Below are 21,562 nucleotides of genomic sequence, written 5' to 3' on the forward strand. Positions count from 1 at the left end.
TAAAAAGAGGACAAATACTTAAAAAGTAGGCAAAGGCATTAAAGGAGAAAGCAAACATTTGATACAATTGTAACCACTGTCTCACTTGGGGAGGAGGGAGACACATGAGATGGGAAGGAGGTAAGGAATATGTAGTTAGGGATTTGAATCAGAGGCATCAGCAAGGACTTAAGACTTTGGAAATACTCATATTTTCTGGTTTTCTCCACTAAAGGGCTCCTGAAGCAATGACATCCCCTGTAGTAATGAAGGTCAGGTAGAACCCGTATCTTGGCTTCTAAATACTGTTCATCACTAAGAAGAACCAGAGCCCCTTAGAGAGATGACTGATTCCAAGTCTAGGGCTGGGAAAAGCGTCAGGTGAGCCTGGTGCCACAAAGTAAGGAAACCCCGATGAATGACAGGGGCGTGCTAAAAGGACACAGCAAGTGGCCTGAACCCGGCCTCTGCTGGCCAAACATGGGACAATTTAAGCAGCAAAGAATAATAATGGTTAAGAGATTCTAACTCAATGAATACAAATCAGTCTCTCACCACATCCTAATACTGTACTAGAAAAAATGAGGGAAACTTACAGAGAAATCACCGCTTTGTATAACAAAGCAGTGAAAGGTGGAGAAGTAGGCTATTCAAACAGTCTCAAAGTATCACCTTATAGATTACTTATTAATCTCAAAGTTTAAAAAAAAAAAAAAAAGATGTCTTACAATGGAGAGACTGGTAGATACTACCTTTACAAATGACCAGACTTTGTCACTCGTGATGGCACAAAATGACCCTTGCTGTTACCGGGGCAGAAAGTACACATCACCTGCGGAGGAATATTGTTGCCAAAAAGGTTTACCTTGAATGTAACCGGGTGAGAAAACAACCAAACACTGCAAGACATTCTATAAAATAGCCGTCCAAAAAAAAAAAAGTCCTAGACTTTGCAAAAATGCTGTCAAAAAGACCAAAAAAATAATAATAAATAAATGAAAGCCGTACAGACAAGTGGGGGACTGCTCTTATTGAAAAAGACTTTAGAGATGACAACAAAATGCAATGAGTGATTCTTAATTAGTTTCTGGACTAAAAAAAAAGCTAGGAAAGGCATTTGGGGACCATGGGAAGGTCTCAATATGCACTCGAGACTGGCTAATACTAGGAGTTTCTTTGCCTGTGACAATGGGAACGTGATGTAATGCAAGGTGCGATGCCCCTCCCCCCCAGACCCCCCAGCAGGACTAAGGGATGTGTTCCCCCAGCTTCCGGAACACCATCCTCAACGACTTAACCCTCTTTGGAATTGCCTCAGCCAGAGACTGCCCTGCCCAAGGTCACAGCCCCCTCCCTCCTGGGCGGCCCACACCCAGTGCCCGCTCAGTGTGGGAGTACAAAGCCAGTCCGCCTTGCCTGAACTCAGACAATGTCTCTCTTCCCCCAACCCTACCTTCTTCCCCTCCCAGGTCGCGATCCCAAGAGCACTCCTACAGAGCAATCTGCACCTCGGTGGCTGCTTCCTGGAAAGTCCCACTTGGGGCAGTTTGTACTGGAAGGGGTTGGGGGAGGGGATACCAAGACAGGAGTTAGGAGCTGGATCGGCCACCCGGCTGGGCTGGCCACGAAGACCTCCGCACTGATAGCAGCCGGAGCACAAAAAGCCCCTGGCACAAAGTAGGTAGTTTGGGAACGCGCAGGTTGTAAAACTCTTACCAGCAGCGAACTGGGGTGGCATAACGTAGAAACAAGCTGGTATGATGCATCGGTGTTCAGATATTCAAGCAATGTGGACACAACAGGGCTGTGCTTATGCATATTGTGAACGAGTCGAGGGGTCGGGGAGGAAGGTTCACCTGGTGAGCTTTAGAGATGGTTCACAGAACACCGGTGGGTGAAACAGATGGGCAGCCCTGGTGGGTTGTCCTCAATCTGTACCATCAAAGGAATTCATGGATAGATAATCAGGTGGCCGAGGACAGTCGCCCCGAAGAGCAGCCATCATTCCTTGGCCAACGTCTGGAACGGAGGCCGTTTTCAGCCTGAGACTGTGGAGTCTGCGGAAGGCAAAGCCCTGCCAACACCAAATGGAGAGGATGAGGATTCCCTGACTCCTCCCGCAAAGGAACCGACAGCCATTTACGCAAGGAACTGTCTGCTGGAGAAAGGGAATACTCAAACCTTTTGAGGACTGCTGAACACGGGGACTGAGCCAAGGCTGAAACCAGGAGATGCAGAGTCACCGTGGGCCTCTGTCAGAGTGGGGGCAGACGAGGCCCAATAATAAATGAAGTATCGGGTCCCGGGGTTGATGGACCCCATCAACGGTCAATTCCCTGATTCTTCAATGTGTAGTTAGATTAGACGTCAAGGGAGGTGGGCACAACCTCCACACAGGTTCCTTGGCCTGTGGCGTCACAACTGTGGTAGCGGGAAGGCTGAAACAAGCTTTTGAGATTGGCCCTGCAGCTCTGGGGGAAGGGGAAGGCAGAAATCAGTGGCATCCTTAAGGCCCCGAACGAATGCAGGGCCAGTGATCTCCATTGTTAACTCCATGCATCATTTTGAGTTTGGCCCCTACAAATAAAACTCTTTCAGTGACCCACCTGGGAAACTTCTTGTCCCTGCAACTCTGGCTGCTCCAGGTTGATAGTTCTAATTTGTAAAAGGGGGCATGCCCTCACCATGGGACACAGCAGGAGTCCCACCGAAATATTAGCTACAGTTGCCAGCCGGGCACTTGAGCGACGGAGGGGCCGTCATGCAGAGAGAGAAGTCGTGCAGGTAAGAGTAACTGACCCTGGTCATCAGGAGGCCACGCTGCAGTCACACGGTGGGCAGCAAGGATGAATGTTTGGCACCCAAGTGGTCTGGCTGGGTGCCTCTTGGTACTCTCTCTTGCCCAGTGTCGATGGGCCACGGACAGGTTAAGCAGGCACTGTCTGAAAAGAGCGTGGAAACAAGGGGCTCAGACCTCTTGCAGATGACGGTCTGGGTCATGCCGCTAGGAAAGCCAAGTCCAGGAGTGGCGTCAGCTGAAGGCATGAGAATGGAGAACAGACGGTAGAGGAGGACATCGGTAAGTACCACGGGGCACTGCTGTGGCAGTAGGGGCTGTGACTTGCCTTCCGTCCTTCCTCTTTTACGTTTTTCCTAGGAAAAGAGGCCTTCTGGTACCCTGGGGGACTTCCTCACACTTACACCAAGAAGTGGATCTCCCGGCACAAAGTGGCTACGGCCTGAATGTTTGTGCTGCCCCCAGACTCACACACTGGATATCGTTACGCTCATTATGGTGTCAGAAGGTGGGGCGTTTAGGAGGTGATGAGGTCACGACGGTGAAGCCCTCCGGAATGGGATTAGTGCAATTATAAACGAGATCCACAGAGCTCCCCTGCCCCGGCCACCTTGGAAGGATCCCACAAGTCCGCCACCCAGAAGAGAATCGTGCCTGCGCCCTGAGCTCAGACTTGCAGCCTCTAGAACTGCGAGAAATCAATTTCCGTTGTTTGTAAGTTACCCACCCTGTAGTATTTTGTTATGGTAGCCTGAACATATAGGACAAGACAGGACTGAATCTTATGTGCTGCTCAGATCCCCGGAGGAATGAAGGACTTGAGCTTTCCCTGAATTGCCTCAGGTGCAGAGAACACGTTTGCCCAAGACCACACACCCTTTCCCGGGCAGCCCTCATACAATAACTTATCAACATGGGAACGTGAAGACCCAGCCCCCTTGTGCCAACTCATGACAGATCTGAAACACCAACCCAGTGTTAGAATTCCCCTGGGATTGGCCCTGAACGTGATTGCAATCCCCTCCCCTTGCACAGGGGATGATCCCAGGAGCACTCCTTAATAAACCTGCCGGCTGACCTCCACTCAGAAATGACTTCCTGAAGCACTGAACCTGTGACATATGGGTATGTAGGGGAATGTCCTTGCCTTGCAGAGATAAAAGCTGAAGTGTTTCTGGATTGAGTGTGATGATGTTTGCAACTTATTTTCAAACTGTTCTGAAAAAAAAAAAAGTATGTGTGTACCTATATTTAGTGAATATAACAAAACATTACCAACTGATGACTCTAGGTGAAGTATATACCTGTGCTTAGAGTTTTCTGTAGTTTGAAATTTTCTGAAATAAAAGATTAAGGAGTTGAACACACGCGCACACACACACACACACACACACACACACACACACAGGCAAATGAAGAGGGGTCTAACACAGAGATGTAGGAGTATCCAGAATTTCAATACTTCTGGAGGGTCAGCACGAGAGCAAGGTGTTGTGAAATCCAAGGTAGAACAGAGTTTCAAAATTAAAGTAGTGTCCAACACTATCAAATGGCTACAAAATGGTCAAGTAAGGCCGTCAAGCCAAGTATGGGACTTCAAAGTGTCCCATAGAGTTAGTATCCAAAAGGTCCCTGATAATCTTGAAGATACAAGTGTCGGTGAAAAGGTATTATAGGCACCCTGCCACCGAGCAGTTCTCTGCAGAACTGTCATTTGGCTGAAGCACCACATTTTGGCTCGACTGTGTTTTCAAGACTTTAAAAATCGAGTATCCATTATGTTCAAAGTTCTGGAATATTCCCTGAAGGGAGAATGTAGAGCCACTCAGAAACACAATTTACTAGGAAAGGTGCATAAACTCAAATACTAAATCCACTGTGCCAGGTATAAGAATAAAGAAACTCACAGAGAAATACAGAGGAGATGAGGGGAAGGGAGGAAGGAACACTCCAGAAGCTTGAAGTGGGTGGGGAGCACAAAAGGGCATATTTAAGAGGCTATTGGATCAGCCATTACAATTGGCTACCCACAGGCTGAATCTGGCTTCGCTGTGGGATTCGTTTGGCTTGCAAATTAAAACTTTAGACACCTATACCTAACATTTACAACTCGAGATATTTATCACAAAGTCTCGATTTGTGGCAATTTGAAGAGATAGGGCAAACACTTGGCTGGGGCTGAGAGAAGGGTCTGGGGCGGGCAACAATTCCCCCAGTCTCTCCCCCAATCTCTGCTTCATCGATTTAAGGTACTTGTTCAGACTGTGTAGGCAATTGAGTTGTACTGGACCCAGGGGTGGGATGAGAATGAGGCGAGTGATGCAGGAATTCGGGGGGGGAGGGCAGTCGTTTGGCTTTTTAAAAAATACTATATTAAAATATGACTGATCTTCAGTTTTCTGGTGCTCTCCTAAATTTTGCACCGACGCTAGAGTCTCGCTCGCCTGACTCTAATCTCTGAGCAGCAGGGACTTCATTTAGCCTGTACAGTGGTAAGCATCAGCATAGGCAAGATCAGATCGGATCAGATCTGCATTTGGGGGAGCACTTCAGTTCCCACGCTCCAAATCCCGCCCCTGCTGCACTCGCAACCTCTCGGGTTCCCACTTCTCTCTAACACTCGGATTTCAATTTCTTATCCTGAGTACCTCTTTCGCCCCTAAACCACTGACTGTCCCCTCTCCCTTCCCCTCCAAGCGAGCCCACCCGGGAAGGCCCCAAGCACCTGCCTCCTCGGGCGCCTCCTCCACCTGCGCTCAGCACAAGCCGTTTCCTGCATCCTCCCAGGCCCGACAGTCGCTCCCGACACCATCGCTCTGCTCCAACAGGGCGGAGCTTCCTCATTGGCGCGCTCAGCATTCGACTAGTGCTGCCTCGCCCCGGCGACCGTCCAGCGGGAGGCGGAGCGAGTCCAAAATGGCGGCTCTCAGGCTGGCGCGCTCCGTGCTGCTGGCGCTTTGAGGTGGTCGCCAGGGGTCGGGGGGACGATTTCCCCGCCGCGGGGGCCCTAGAGGATGAATCGAGGGCTCTGCTAAGGTTAGGCGGTGGGGGTGGAGAGAGTGGCAGCAAGGGCTGCGGTGGAGTCCACGGAGCGGGATGTGCGAGAGTTACTCCAGGTCGTTGTTGAGGGTCTCGGTGGCGCAGATCTGCCAGGCGCTGGGCTGGGACTCGGTGCAACTCAGCGCCTGCCACCTCCTCACGGACGTGCTGCAGCGCTATCTGCAGCAGTTGGGACGGGGCTGCCATCGGTACTCTGAGCTGTGTGAGTACCGGGCTGGGTGCGGGAGGGCTGCCTCTGGCCAGTCACGAGTGACACCTCCGGTCTTCCCTTCTCTATCTCAGCGTCTCCGAGATGTTCGTCCTTGTCCCCCTACCCCGAGATCGGGTGTTTTCTCGGCCTCTGACGCCCCTCGGGTTCCGCTGCCCCTGGAAACTCCAGTCATCGCTGTGGTGCCTCTCCCTCATCCACTAACTTCCCGCCTCCAGCCCGGGACCCCTGTCCCCGCTCTCAGCTCCACACCCTCCCTCACCTCCTCTCTGATCGGAAACAAGCATCGGTCTTTTCCTCACCGTCTCGTTTTTGCTGCGTGTAGAACCACCTCCAGAATGCCTCGCAGCCTCCTTTACTTTGGTCCTTCTCCTCCCTTGCCCGCAAACTACTACAACTAGTTGTCACAGGCGCTCCGTCTACCGGCCGTTTCTTACAAGGCTAGCCATTCTTCAGCTCATAACAACACATACTCGTTGACAGCTCTGCTCCGTTGGGGACACTGCCTCTCCTTTCTGTATCTGCCCGTTTCATAGAGAGCATCTCCGCGCTCGCTTTCCCAAGGCCACCTTTGTCAGTTTCACTTAGATCAACTTTCACTTACTTCTCCCTTGCTCATCGATTTCCTCCTTTATGTTTTTATGTCAGTGGTTATCCAAGTGGGGTAGAGGGAACGCAGGCGATTTACAAGGGTCCCCAGATAGTCTGGGCTGCAGTGTTTATTTTTTTTAAGTGAGTGTTTGGCGGTATTTAGAGCTGATGGCGTTTAATAATTCGGAGTATTTAACAGAAACCACATCTCACTGATGTGAAGAGAAGTGTGGTGTGTAGGGGCAAGTACCAGTCACTTCAATTTCAGGTCATTACCCAAAGTGGCAAGCTGGAGAACTGAGTGACGCGTTCCCTGGGATGTTGTGCTTTCTCAAGGAGGTTCCTTCTGAGACTGGAGGATTGAGACCCACAGACACGCTTTGCTTCTTAGGCCCCAGATTCCATTGCAGCTTCCACGGTGCGACCGCAACAAGCCGTCCCCAACACACATCTGCACGTGTCATTTTTCTTTTTTTAATTTTTTTTTTAACGTTTTATTTATTTTTGAGACAGGGAGAGACAGAGCACGAACAGGGGAGGGTCAGAGAGAGGGAGACGCAGAATCCGCAACAGGCTCCAGGCTCCGAGCCATCAGCACAGAGCCCGACGCGGGGCTTGAACTCACGGACCGCGAGATCATGACTTGAGCAGAAGTCGGCCGCTTAACCGACTGAGCCACCCAGAGATGCCCCTACGGGTGTCATTCTTAAAAATATTTTAATTGGTACTCCATCGGTTACAGGCTGAAAATCTAATAAAACTCTTCAGCAGCACGTGGTTTTCTCTGTGAGCCAGCTTTTTCTTATCTGCTGCTATCCTAATCTCAACCCTGCTGAGCCACCGGCCTCATCCAAAACCGTTTTAAGCTATCCGTTCCTATATAGACGCGTGCAGCTTCCTAGAGTGTCCTTCACCCCCCCGCCTCTGGCCCCCCAGTAGTACTACTTGTGTTTTGAGACTCACTCACGATTTAAGAAACTCATGTCATCTGCTCCCATAATTCTGTGCATACTCCGGTGTGTTAACATCTTGCTTTGTAATCATCCGTGTCTCTCTCTGTGTCTCTCTCTCTCTCTCTCTCTCTCTCTCTCACCCTTTCCTTTCCTCTCCCCAGGCGACAAATTTATTGCATCTGTGTTCTCTAACCTAGTATGGTGCCATAATTTACTAGGCACCCAGGAAATAAGTGAATGAACTGATAACCTACTGCCCTAATAGCTATTTAGTCGCCTGACTTTTTGAGTCCCAAAGTAATGTATTTTGGGAATGCCTGATTTCACTCACTGATCCCTCTCATCTAAATTTGGAACCGGGAAGTAATAACTCTCTTTCACCCATGTGTTGACAATACACCGCCAGCACAATACTCTCCTGGCTTTCTCTTCTTTTCCCTCCCTCCCTTCTCCATGGTCCGCGAGACTACTGTTGCGGTCACGCGCAGTCCAGCTTAAGTTTTGGCTACCACGTTCCCTAAATAAGGGCAGATGTTCTGTATTTTTGGGTAATGACAATACCCCTGAATACATAGCTGCCTTTCCTGCCTTCTACACAGAACCAGAACATGCGCTGGCATTGTAAGTAACCAGGTATTCCACGGTCACCAAGTAATCGTTGTCCTGTGTTAATGTCAACCCCTTTTCTAATTACCTGGTTTGTGTAGTCAGTTTCCTTGCTTTTAGTGAGAATGTGACTATCAGGTTCATTATCCCCCATCATGGTTTTGTGGCTTATTAGCAATGCTGATCCCTGGTATATTTATTAGTTACAGACTTTTTGTTAGGTTCTTTTTCCTACACTGTGCTAGTTTTAAACTCAAATTTTGTCCTCCAGTTACCACTATGGAGTCTTGTATTCTTTAAATCCTTTAACTCCTCTTTGTCTTTTTGACAACACTGACTGAGGACCACTAAGAACTGAGCGCTGTGTTGCAGACCTGGATGTCCTAAGGCACAGCCCCTGCCCACAAGGGGGGGACAGGGGTGCAGACTGTGAACAAAACAAACTGGTGGCGTTCGCTCCTTTTTAAAAAATGACTCTCAAGTTACAGCAAGTATCGGAAGTTGCCATTAATTCAACGAATAATGCATTTTAAAACTTCCCTAAGGTAATGATTTCTGAAAGCACGCAGGGCAGATGTTTCTCCGTGCGTTGTATTATGGATTAAGTATGTGCGTGTGCACTGAAAGTAGGTGCTGAATTTTTCAGAATGACCCTTCGGGACTAGCACTTGCCACTCACCAATTGCCTGGTATGGGCAGTGAGTGCAAAGGGACTGAGGTGAAGGAGAGGTGGGCGTGGGCCGTGGGCTGGGGCAGGATTACTTCCGGGAAGGCTGAGATTTGGAGTGGAGCGGACCCCAGGCCAGAGAAGAGCATAACCTGGGACGTCCAGGTCGGATGGAGTGTGATGGGGGGGCCAGGGAGGTGGCCAGCCTGACACGTGTCGCCGGTTCACTAGGAAGGTGTTACAGGAAAATGGACAGCGGAGTGACATCCGCTTTGGGAGGGACGGTGAGGGAATGAAGACGTTGGTGGGAAGCACCGCATGCTTCCGAGGATGGAAACAGTGGTAAGAGCGGTCTTTTAAGAAGACGGTGCTCTCACTGAGTGAAGGTGCAAGAGAGACTCCAGTGACGAGAACTGGAAGCTGAATGAGAGAGCGATGGTAGGAATAGAGATACAGAAAACGTTCTGAAATCCGTGGCCCAAAATGGGGGGGGGGGGGAGGGGGGAGAACCGAAAGGCCCTGGGTTGAAATGGCGAAGCATATGGACAGATTCAAGATGTTCATTTTTTTCTGGACTGAGGAGAAGAAAGCTTTTCATAGGAATAGAAGGACTATTCTCTTAGCTCATCTTAACCGTGTCGTCAAGAGGAAGAATGAATATTGATTTTATTTATCCCTTCTGTTTTCTGCATCATGGGAGTAACTAACCCCTATCTGTAGCGGAATTCAGAGACTACAGAAGTGTTTGAGGTCAGAAGGGAAAGTCTCCCGCTGCCCCCTGTGCCCTGGCGCTCAGCCCCTTCAACTGTTAATGGTTGGACGCATATCCTTCCAGAACTTTTTTCGTAGGCGCGAGCAAGCATGTGTCTAAATTTTTATGAACTTTGGGTTACTTTCATTTTACAGCATGATTTAAGTTCAGACATACTGAGTTTGAAGTGATCATAGATTTCAGTATAAATAAATAAATAAACCACTTTTGTAAAGTGAACCTCACCTGAACTTTATATCTTGTCTTCTAATGACATTTAAATTGTATATATAAATTATCTTTATGATATATGTGTTTTCTGTAAATTCTCTTGGTTTAAAAACTTGACTCAGTGGCAAACAGTGGTCTCCCCTCCTCCTCGGGGGATACATCCCAAGACCCCCTAAAACCACGAATGCCTAAAACCATGAATGGTACAGAACCCTATGTATATACTATGTTGGGTTTTTTTTTTTCCTGTACCTACGTATCTGTGATGAAGTTTAATTTATGAATTAGACACATTAAAAGAATAACAACAATAACCAATAATAATTAGAACAGTTATAACAGTATATTGCACCAAACGGTATATGAGTGATCTTTTTCTGTCTCTCAAAGTATCTGAATGTACTGTGCTCACCCTTCTTGTGATGTGAGCTGATAAAATCCGTCCGTGACGCGGCGCAGTGAGGCGAACGACGTAGGTATTGTAGTAGGTGTGGGCCTATTCCTGACCTTCTGATGATAAGTCAGGAGGACGAGCATCTGCTTCCGGACCGCTTGGACTGCGGGTCGCTGAAACCGGAGACAGTGACGCCCGGGATGGGAGGGGAGGAACCAGGGTAGTTCATCCCACAAATACTTACTGTGCGCCAACTATATGCCGGCCACTGTGCTGGGTTCCAGAGAGGCATCAGTGAACAGTGGTGAGAGCGTAACGGACGTCTACTTGGCCCGGGGTGCTAGTTGTTCGATGGAAAAATAGTAATAGTAACATTTACTGAGCATTTGCATTTTGTCAGCCACTGTTCCCCCGTCAACTGCTTCCGATGATGTATTCTGTGCTAGCTGACTGTTAGAGTGAATTATCTGGTGGTCAGATCAGATTTCAAGCTGACTTTAGGAATCACCTTTCCAATCTGTAAACAGTATGAGGTTTTCTTTAAAATCTATTAAATTCTTTCCCCAAACTCTTAAATATATGTACTGTGTTTGACTCTGAGATACATATTAACGTAATACTTTTTCTTAATATTTAAAAAACAATACTCGTGGAGTTTTCTTGAAATAATTTGCGTGGCTTTTGACTTTGTTCCAGATGGCCGAACAGACCCAATTTTGGATGATGTCAGCGAAGCTTTCCAGCTTATGGGGGTTAGTCTTCATGAACTAGAAGACTATATTCACAATATTGAACCTGTCACTTTCCCACATCAAATTCCTTCATTTCCTGTCAGTAAGAACAATGTACTTCAGTTTCCTCAACCCGGAAGTAAAGATGCAGAGGAAAGAAAAGAATACATTCCTGATTACATGCCACCCATTGTGTCTTCACAAGAAGGTTTGTGATTTCTTGTTTGTTTCTTACTCCTGCATTTGTTAACTATCTTGATGGGTTTTTAGTCTTCTTAGTTGTCCTGACTGAATTCCATAAAATGCTATGCCAGCATATAAATTCTAGAAATGTAATCAAAATATTTTAAGGTCATTTACAAATTGGTCTGACATTTAAGCCAACAGACACTTGCACTGGCGGTATGAGGGAGAGCCATGGCACAGGCAAGGTTATGTCTAATGAGGCGTTTATTTCCTCTGTAACTTTTAAGTAGGGAAGAACAGAATGTGATCACAGAGAGAAGCTTCTCAGTAGATGCATTGTATGGGAACGGGGTATTAAATAAGTCAGAAAACCTCTGCCACATAAAGGAAAATTGGGGCGGTTCTTTTCCTCGCCTCATTTTCGTAAATGTGAGTTGGATGATACTGGGAACAGTGAATGAGTGAATATTCACTAGTGTTACGCAGCGTTAGCTCCATTTTTAAACGATGAGTAGAGGTGTGTGTTGTTTGGCCGTATGAAATTTTTGATTAAAAAGTGTAACAGCTAATGAGGCGGACGAGTTGATCATCGCAGAGCCCCTTTTCCCCTGCGTGGTTTTACATGTTGATCGTGTAGGCTCACTGAGGTTCTGAAGAGATGCGTAAGTAGTTCGTGGTCTCGTGCAGGTCGATCGATACGCAATACTTTTTCTTGTAAAAATGGAAAAGTTGCAGTTCATTCCCTTTTTACCTTTACATTTATACCATGTTACCTGCCACCAGCAATGCCCTAAGGTTCCACTTTCTTACCGTTCACTTCTCATAATCTCCTATTCCATGTCAATGGCATTCTGGAGTGTTCCCCGTTTGTTTCAGGGCTAGCTTTAAACTGTTTGACAATCTGTGTGTCAGTGTTGCCTCATTTGAAGAACTGGGCAAAAACTGGCCCTCCACTGTAGAGATTTATCGTGGGCTGGTATGTCATCATCACATACTCTGGATCTTGGGTGCGGCGGCCCTACTGATGAGCGCGGCGCCGTAATTAAATGTGTCGAGAATGAAGCAGCATATCTGTGCTTGCTGCTAGCTGCGGCCTTGTGAAAATTTGGATAGGGAGGTATCATACTTTTCTTTCTTTCTCCTTTTCTTTCTGTCTCTCTTTCTCTCTTTCTCTCTTTCTATCTCTTTCTTTCAGAGTTTTTGTTTATTTCCAGAGGGAGAGAAAGAGCACGAGCAGGGGAGGGGGAGAGAGAGAGGGGAAGAGAGAGAATCCCAAGCAGGCTCCTCGCTGTCCTCAGACAGCGGACAGCTCTGTCCACAGAGCCCCTCCCCGGGCTCGAACCCACAAACCATGAGATCGCGACCTGAGCCAAAATCAAGAATTGGACACTTAACCGACTGAGCCAGCCAGGCGCCCTGGGAGGTGTCATAGTTTTCTGATAAGAGTTGCTTGGGAAGTTGACTTTGCTTGTCAGCTTAGCACGTCTCCACCACATGGTCTTGGGGATTTAATACCCACTGAAAGCAGGAATCAGTTTCACCGGAATCAGTATCACACAAAGCGTGCCTTCCATAAATGTTCTCGGACTGAGTTAAATCTTGAACTTAGAAATCTACACATGCATCTCAGTCATCCCAACTTCCCTCAGTAACTGTTTAAGATTCTGTCTCCTCCTCACCTTTGAATTTATTTGTATTTGAATCTTACTCTTTATAACCCCCATGGGAAGTCTGTCCTTGTAAACCCCTCATTCCCTATGGCAGCGTCTTTGATCTTAGAAGCCTGTATTTGTTACAACTTCTCTAAGCATATATTTGTTTACTTTAAAAATATAACAAATGCATTTCAGTATCAACATTGTCAAAAGAGGGTTTCTCGGGCAGAGGCCCGGTTAGTAGCTGGATTGCAGAGGGTTCCGTTTTCACTTCCAGATGTGAATATCAAGGAGGCCTGGAGTTTCCTTCTTTGCTGTTGTCACTCAGTGTGATTGATTAAGCATCCTAGACATCTTCGTGAAAGCAGCGCTGTTAGCCCATGATGTGCCCTCTTGTGCTTTAAGAGTCATCTTTGAGTGGCTCCGAAAGTTTTAGCGGAAAGGCCGCTTAGAAGTACACGAAGTACAAACTTTGGAATTGTGCTCAGAAAACATGAACAGTAATCCAGCGCTGGGAGAGAAGTTAAGGTGTCACACAGGAGGAGACTAACGGAGCGGCGCTGGCCTAAGTAACTGGTACTTAGCGATTGTCTGGATGATGGGTGATCATGGATTTCATACCAGGGGATCCGTGGTAAGGTTGGCCAGCCAGGACTTCCGCGCACTCTCAGCTGGCCTGTTTCTGAACAGGAGCTACTATCTTCTCTGTTTAAAACATTCTCGTCCAGGGGCGCCTGGGTGGCGCAGTCGGTTGAGCGTCCGACTTCAGCCAGGTCACGATCTCGCGGTCCGTGAGTTCGAGCCCCGCGTCGGGCTCTGGGCTGACAGCTCAGAGCCTGGAGCCTGTTTCCGATTCTGTGTCTCCCTCTCTCTGACCCTCCCCCGTTCATGCTCTGTCTCTCTCTGTCCCAAAAATAAATAAACGTTGAAAAAAAAAAAAAAATTTAAAACATTCTCGTCCATTTTCTCTGTGCCTTTTGGAGCTTTCTAAATCCATTTTGTGGTTTACGTATCTTTCTGTCTCCTCTTATACCTCCTATTTAATAAATCGCTTAATGTTTCTTCTGGCCTTTTACAGAATGTGGACTCAGATGGACGTTTGATTTATCTTAATCCATGATTCAGGCTCTTCGTTGGTCCGTGCATAACCTGTGTTTATTCACTTAGAGAGTTACTGAGTCATTTTTAATAATGTAATAAGTCCTATCAAGCTCACTACTGAAAATTAAGCTCAGAACTTTGATAACAGTCAACTCTTAAGTACTTAGTCCCACTTGTTTTATTTTCATAGCATGCAAATGATACACAAGGAAATTCGTGGTTAGGGATTTTAGATACTGACTTCGATCTGAAATTACTGCAGTAAATTTTTGAGTTTCTCTTCTGGATCATTTGAAGCAAGAAGAGAATCTTACTTCATTTGAAGTTTTAGGCAAAAGAAATTATAAACGTTTTAAAAAGAAATAGCATAAGCCTTGAACACTCCCTTTTCAGCTAACAACAATTACACATTCTCCAAGGAGAGAAATACTGCTGCTTCATAAGGTATGCATATGGTTCGTAAGGTTGTAATAAGTGATAGGCAGGACAATAAGATGCTTATCAAACCTTTTCCTCCTATTCAGGGAAGGGATATAAAATGCAGTCCTAGAGTTACCATTTTTTTTTTTTTTTCAATGTTTATTTATTTTTGGGACAGAGAGAGACAGACCATGAACAGGGGAGGGGCAGAGAGAGAGGGAGACACAGAATCGGAAACAGGCTCCAGGCTCTGAGCCATCAGCCCAGAGCCCGACGCGGGGCTCGAACTCCCGGACCGCGAGATCGTGACCTGGCTGAAGTCGGACGCTTAACCGACTGCGCCACCCAGGCGCCCCTAGAGTTACCATTTTTTAATATAGCCTCCCAAGTCAATTTAATAAATCATTTACAATCTGAAATCTTTCTTTTCCCCACGGGTACAGCCTGTTAGAAAGCCCCTAGTATTCTGGTTCGAGGTGCGGAGGGTGGGATCGTTATTATCACACCTGGGATGATAATACTTGTTCACCAGGTTGTTTGTTTTCCTTGAGAGCCACAGACAGGGCCACACTTTGGTCGTAAAATATCATTAGCAAAGTACTGTCAGGAGACGACCCACTTACTGACCCTTCGACTTGGCTCGTGGCGGAGAAGCATTGGAGCGTCTTGTCTGCCTGCCGCGGCGGGGGTGCTCTGGTGAGGGGTAGGGACAGGTGCTGGTACGGACATCGTGGGCCCCGGGGAGCCACCCAGCTGCTCATTGAGTTTATTGTCTTACCAGGTCGCCGTGCCTTTCGGAACTTTCCGTTCATCATCTGTAAAATAGGCTTAGGAATATCTACCTCGTGGACGCTCGTGAGGATTAAGTGACAGGTTCTGTGAGTCATTTGTATAGAATCGGACGTGAGACACAGACGCAGCCGCGTGAGCTCTCTTCCCATTTCACCTTCCTGACTCTTAGGCAGTTTGCAGGTGAAATCCGATCCACATTTGTGAAGTAAGTCTGCAATCAGGATAAATCTAGAATGGTGTTCACCATGGGCTTAGGGGCCGAGGGAATGCACACCTGAGAGCTGGGCCGGGGTGGATGCCTGGCTGAGGAGCGAGTGGACCGTGGCACGGAGATGATGCAGGAGGAGATGATACGGAAGGAGTTTTTGCCTGCTGTATCCAGTTCGATGTTTAGAAATGAGACCGCTTTGAAAATGTTTTTTAAATGCACACTGCGCTCGGACTGTTACAGTTCTGATGGCCGGTACCTGTGTTGTATCCAAGAACACTCTCTCCTCCGCTTGCCATACACATTTGCAGATTCACGTGAGTAACGTACTTTTTGCTCCCTGTTCTGTTGTGCTGAGCAGCGTCTGAAAATAGCATCTTCTGCCGGAGTCGCTGTTGGGTTCTGAGTGTGGTGACTAGATCAGCTGGTCTGTGAGAGTCTTCTAGGTGGTCTGTTCATGGATTCAGCATACCTGTGTGAGGACAGGAGAAATGGAAACCATTTACTGGGCTTTGCTTATGGCAAGAAACGTATCCATCTGAACTTAAACTTGGTAAAGATGCTATACCGTTGCCGCTTTTAGGGTTTCTATTTTTAAAAATTTCTAAGTTGACTTTATTCTTTTTTTTTTTAAATTTTTTTTAATGTTTTTTATTTATTTTTGAGACAGAGAGAGACAGAGCATGAACAGGGGAGGGTCAGAGAGAGAGGGAGACACAGAATCCGAAGCAGGCTCCAGGCTCTAAGCTGTCAGCCCAGAGCCCGACGTGGGGCTCGAGCTCAGGGACCGCGAGATCATGACCTGAGCCGAAGTCGGACGCTTAACCGACTGAGCCACCCAGGCGCCCCGACTTTATTCTTTAGAATAGTCTTAGATTTACCTAAAAACTGAGAAGATACAGACAGAGTTCCCTTATATCCTGTACCCAGTTTCCCCTGTTATTCTTTAATGTTTATTTATTTATTTATCTTGACTGGGGGGTGTGTGTGCATGTGTGTGCACACGCGAGTGGGGGAGGGGGAGGGAGAGAGAGAGGGAGAGAGAGTCCCAAGCAGGCTCCACGCTGTCAGCACAGAGCCCAGGGCAGGGCTTGATCCCGTGAACTGTGAGATCATGACCTGAGCCAACATCGAGAGTCGGACACTTAAGCGACCACCCAGGCGCCCCTCCCCTGTTGTTATTCTTACGTTAGTGTGCTACGTTTGTTATAATCAATGAGCCAGTATTGATACATTCTGCTTAACTAAAATCCATTATCTTTAGTTTTTACCTAACGTCCTTTTTATGTGCCAGGGCCCCCATCCGGGATGCCCATTATTTTATTGTCATGTCTTGTTGGCTCTTGTTGGCTGTGACTTTCTTAGACTTTCCCTGTTTTCGATGACCCTGACCGTTTCGAAGAGTACCAGTCAGATATATTATAGGATGCCCCTTTATTGGAATTCGAGGTGTTTCTCATGATCAGACTGGGTTACTAGTTTTGGAGAAGAAGACTCCATTGTCATTACACTGTATCACTGTGGACATGATTTATCAGTGTCAGTGTGGACCTTGATCACCTGGCCGAGGTAGTGTCTGTGCAGTTTCTCCCCTTGAAGTTACTCTCTCCCCCCTTTCCATGCTGTCCTCTTTGGCAAGAAGTTGCCCTGTGCAGCCCACACATAAGGAGTTGGGAGTTATACGCCCCTCCCTGAAGGTGGAGTATCTCCATCCATGAAACTCTTCCACAGAAATTATTTGGAGCCCTTTTGATGTGTCTCTTCTTCCCCAGAGGTGCCTGGTTTTAGTATGAAGTCCTTTTAAAAAATAACGTTTACAAGTTTAAAATAATTAACAAAAGTAACAAATGTGTTGAAAAATTATTGCCCAAGTATATTAAAGGGTTTTTTTAAAAATGTTTGTTTGTGTATTTATTTATTTATTTATTTATTTATTTTGAGAGAGAGAGAGACAGCATTCTTGCAGGGGTGGAACAGAGGTGGGGGGTGGGGGGGAGAGAAAGAATCCCAAGCAGGCTCTGCTCCTCCAGCGCAGAGCCCGACTCGGGGCCCAAACCCATAAACCGTGAGATCGAGCCAAAATCAAGAGTCAGGCACTCAACCAACCGAGGCACCCAGGCGCTCCAACCAAGTGTCTTAAGTTTAAAATAAAAGGTCCTGCTCACTTTCCTTATACTCCCGTTTCCCAAGAGTAATCTTGTTTAACAAGCATGAATCCTTCTAGATCTTTTCACGCGAGACGTTGTGACTCCTTAAGTCAAAATTCTGCGTCTGACACCTACCATTTATTTCTCAAGCTGCTGCAGTCTGACTTGCTCCCATCCCTTTCTTGAAACAGCCCTCACTGAGATCACCAATTTCTACCTAAATGCCTGACCGAAATGAAATTGTTTGTCCTACCTGCTCTTTTTTGGGGGGAGAGGTAGCTTTATGAATTATTGTAAGGCAAATACCTCTTAAATCATGTCCCAGTTCGGGGCGCCTGGGTGGCTTGGTCGGTTAAGCGTCCGACTTCAGCCAGGTCACGATCTCGCGGTCCGTGAGTTTGAGCCCCGCGTCGGGCTCTGTGCTGACAGCTCAGAGCCTGGAGCCTGTTTCCCATTCTGTGTCTCCCTCTCTCTCTGCCCCTCCCCTGTTCACGCTCTGTCTCTCTCTGTCTCAAAAATAAATAAACGTTAAAAAAAAAAAAAATTAAAAAAAATAAATAAATAAATCATGTCCCAGTTCAAGACATGAAACCCTGCCAACTACCCCAGAAGCTCCTCCCAGCCCCGTGTGCCCAACTGCAGTCACAGTCCCTCGTCCATCCCCCAGAAGTGACCACTGGGCTACCCTTGGAGGCATTACTTCCTGCTTGTCTTTAGTTTTATCCGTGAAATGTGTGTCCCTAGGTCCTTTAGGTTAATTGCTTCACCCTCCTCCTAAAATGTTACGTGCCTTTTCAGTCTCTTCTCATCTTTCAGGTCCCCCAACCCTTGCCCCTGCCAAATCCCTTTCTTTTTCTTACCATTTCATTTATTTGTTGAGGAATCTGGGTCATTTGACCAGAGCGATTTCCCACAGTGGATTTTGCTGATCGTGTGCTCATAGCGCAGTTCAGTGTGTTTTTGCACACCGGCAGCGAGAATCTGAGGATTAATCAGACCCCGGTTCAATACTTTGGGCAAGATACATGGACTGTTGCGCTCCTTTGCCAGGAGGCTGATAACGCCTCGTTTTCACTTGCTTGATGTTAGCAGCGTTGGTTGATGCCTGATGCCCGGTGCGAGCATTAATCCCTTAGGAGTTGCAAGGTAGCAATATTCTATCACTTCGTTTTTATTTCATTCTCTCGGTAGAATAATGGCATGAGGGAAGCCTTTCCCTCATTCACTGTTTAGTTACTTGATGGTACAACTCATCCAGGGGAAGGAAGGTAAATGCTTGAAGGTGAAATGCTCTTTCATTTTGTATACCCAGTTTTCAAGACAATGAATTGGTCCCTTTGTCATCCGTAGAGGACTGATTAGTTATTTTTTAAAAATATCATTATGAACTCATAGTTTTAACCATATCTGGTAGGTTTCTTCCTTTCCAAGACTTACCCGTGTTGCAGCTCGATTGTCCCATCTTTGGCCAGCGGCGGCTTCTTCGGTCTGGCTTCTGAATCCTTCTCACGTGACGGTAGTAGCCTTCAGTAGCGTCCTTGCAGCCTCGCGTATCACAGTGGTTTCGGCTTATCTTGTATGTTCTTGTCCCACAGCTGCAATCATTTTCCAGGGGGCCCTGGCTTCCTGAGAAATGGTATTTCAGGTCCGTAATCTGGGTACTAGGAGTGCTTGTTACTACTGGTCATTGTTTCTAGGCAGTAGGTAAATACGTATACTCAAAAATAAATGTATTGGTGTATGTGGATAGACAGATAACAGGGAGGGAGCCTCATGAGTTCGTGCAGATATTTGCAACTCAAATTCAGGCCAATGGGGTGTTTTACTGTCAGGTCAGTAGATACTCTTGTCCATAACTAGTACTCTGGTTCCCAGGGAGAAACAAGAGGATATAATCAGAACATTCCAAAGTATTCCTCTCCCGTATCCTAGATGACACGTATGGCAGTGACACTAACACTGTCCTTCATGATGACCGAAACAGGTTCCAGTTTGGGTTTGTCTGTTTGTTTTGCTCATGCAGTCCTACGATTGCACCATATACACATTGTCAGACCACACAGCTACTTTCTTGAATTCCGTCACCTCATTTCTTGGTTTTTCTAATTTTGATTTATGTTCTTTCATGTCTTTTAGACCATTTAAAAATAGTATGATAAGTGTTTTCATCTGGTTTTTGAGGATGTTTCTCGTGAACTTTCGTCGTCTGTAGGGATGTTGTTTTGGTGATTTAATCTCCTTTTTCTTATAGAAATGGGGTGTGTGAATGTAGTTTTTCTGAATGTTGGGAAGGAAGTCCCCAGCGCTCCCTCTTCTGGTGTTGGGTGTACGTGCTCGGAAAAGGCAGCTTGCTTTCTGAGACTTGCGATTTTCTGAACTGCTTTGATTTGGATCTTCTGTTTTCCATGGTGTCCGTCTTCCTTTTCTGCTCAGTCGTGGTGTGGTCCTAGCAGGTTTCTTCTCGCAGGCTCTGTCCTGGACGGAGCAGTGAAGGGGTGGATTTGAAACCTCTGGGCCCAGCCTCCGGCAGCCTCTGCAGATCTTGCCTGGGCTCCTGTCCCCCGCCCCCCGCCTGTCCCCATCCTGGAAGCAGTCACACCCATCGCAGCTTCTGGGCCACTCGTCTCACGTGAGGCGGCCGGGCCCGCAGGGAGCACCGCCTCTTTGGGCCAGTCTCCCCTTTGCTTCTCACCGTTTGCCCCCCTGCACGGAGAGCTACTCCTTGACCTTTGTGGCTCTTGGGGGTTGGTGTTGATGGGTATACTTTGTTACCTCGTTACGTTGCTGCATTTTTGTACAGTTGGGGGAGATCCAAAAACTACGTTGCCACACCTGCCACTTTCTTCCCGGGATTCCCTTCACTGAACCTATTTTGCTGAAATTTATCACCTGTTGGGCACTTCTTGAAACTACTTTTCTTCAGAGACAAGATATCTCTTTTTTTTTTTTTTTTTTCAACGTTTATTTATTTTTGGGACAGAGAGAGACAGAGCATGAACGGGGGAGGGGCAGAGAGAGAGGGAGACACAGAATCGGAAACAGGCTCCAGGCTCTGAGCCATCAGCCCAGAGCCTGACGCGGGGCTCGAACTCACGGACCGCGAGATCGTGACCTGGCTGAAGTCGGACGCTTAACCGACTGTGCCACCCAGGCGCCCCGAGACAAGATATCTTTAATGCTCCATTATTAATTCAGTCTCTGTGCCTTTCATGGGCTCATCTAACGTTGCTCCCCTACCTCTAAGATGTTGGTGCTCCTAAAATTTTATTCTTGACCTATTGCTCTTCTCACTTATATAGTTTCAATGTGTGATCTAATCTACTTTCATGGTTTTGACAACCAGCTGTGTATGATGACTCCCCAAACTCACACCCTACTACACCTTTCAGACTCTATATCCAGCTGTCAGGTGGCCGTTTCCACGTTTCCCACGGGCACCTCAAATCTCTATGCCAAAGGCTACACACGTTATGTCACTCTTACTACACATGTACTCTCTATTTTTTAAAAATGTTTATTTTTGAGAGCGCGAGTGGGGGAGGGGCAGGGAGGGCTGGGGGGCCAGAGGATCCGAGGCGGGCTCTGCGCTGACAGCAGCGAGCCCGAGGTGGGGCTCAAACTCGCAAACCGTGAGATCACCATCTGAGCCTGTGGGACGCTCAACCGACTGAGCCAGCCAGGTGCCCCCACGCTTGTATGCTCTCTGTTGGTGGCACATCTAACACCTAGTCACTCAAGCTCGAAATGTGTCTTTGACCCCTTCCCTCATTCTGTTTCTTCATTTCCCATAACCAGTCCTGCTAATTTTATTCCTTTGTTTAAACCTTTATCTTTTGTCTGAACTGGCCTTATCTTCCACAACAAACTGTTCAACAAGAAGTATGTCTATTCCACGGCATAAAACACTTTGTCAGCTTCCTGCCTCTTACGGTCACAGAGAACGGACAACCCTTTTTCTCAAGGAGAACCAGTCATGTCGACGGGGGAGCCATAGCTTATTGCATCTGAAGTGAAAATAGCTTTAATCGTGTAGAGAGGGCGCCTGGGTGGCTCAGTCAGTTATGAGTCTGACTTTGGCTCAGGTC

General features: G+C 47.2%; 1 protein-coding gene and 1 long non-coding RNA gene across 3 annotated transcripts in view; one reads left to right on the top strand and one right to left on the bottom strand.

The window, feature by feature from the left end:
* Positions 1 to 984: 984 nt before the first annotated feature.
* Positions 985 to 5,619, bottom strand: LOC123590561. Of its 2 annotated transcripts, none has more exons than XR_006708845.1 (2): positions 5,502 to 5,619; positions 985 to 2,921 (listed from the first exon to the last, which is right to left on the bottom strand). It is a non-coding gene; the product is annotated as an uncharacterized LOC123590561 (long non-coding RNA). The 2 variants fall into 2 exon arrangements; XR_006708844.1 differs by having other exon boundaries at positions 985 to 3,014; positions 5,502 to 5,574.
* A 132-nt stretch (positions 5,620 to 5,751) lies between these two features.
* TAF3 (TATA-box binding protein associated factor 3) overlaps positions 5,752 to 21,562 on the top strand; it is a 182,075-nt gene continuing 166,264 nt past the window's right edge. Inside the window, exons 1-2 of the mRNA XM_045463806.1 lie at positions 5,752 to 6,038; positions 10,934 to 11,176. Coding sequence (XP_045319762.1) covers positions 5,873 to 6,038; positions 10,934 to 11,176 — 409 coding nt within the window. The 5' untranslated portion in view covers positions 5,752 to 5,872. The remainder of the gene's footprint in view (positions 6,039 to 10,933; positions 11,177 to 21,562) is intronic.

The sequence above is a fragment of the Leopardus geoffroyi genome, chromosome B4, assembly GCF_018350155.1.
Source record: "Leopardus geoffroyi isolate Oge1 chromosome B4, O.geoffroyi_Oge1_pat1.0, whole genome shotgun sequence".
Classification (NCBI taxonomy): domain Eukaryota; kingdom Metazoa; phylum Chordata; class Mammalia; order Carnivora; family Felidae; genus Leopardus; species Leopardus geoffroyi.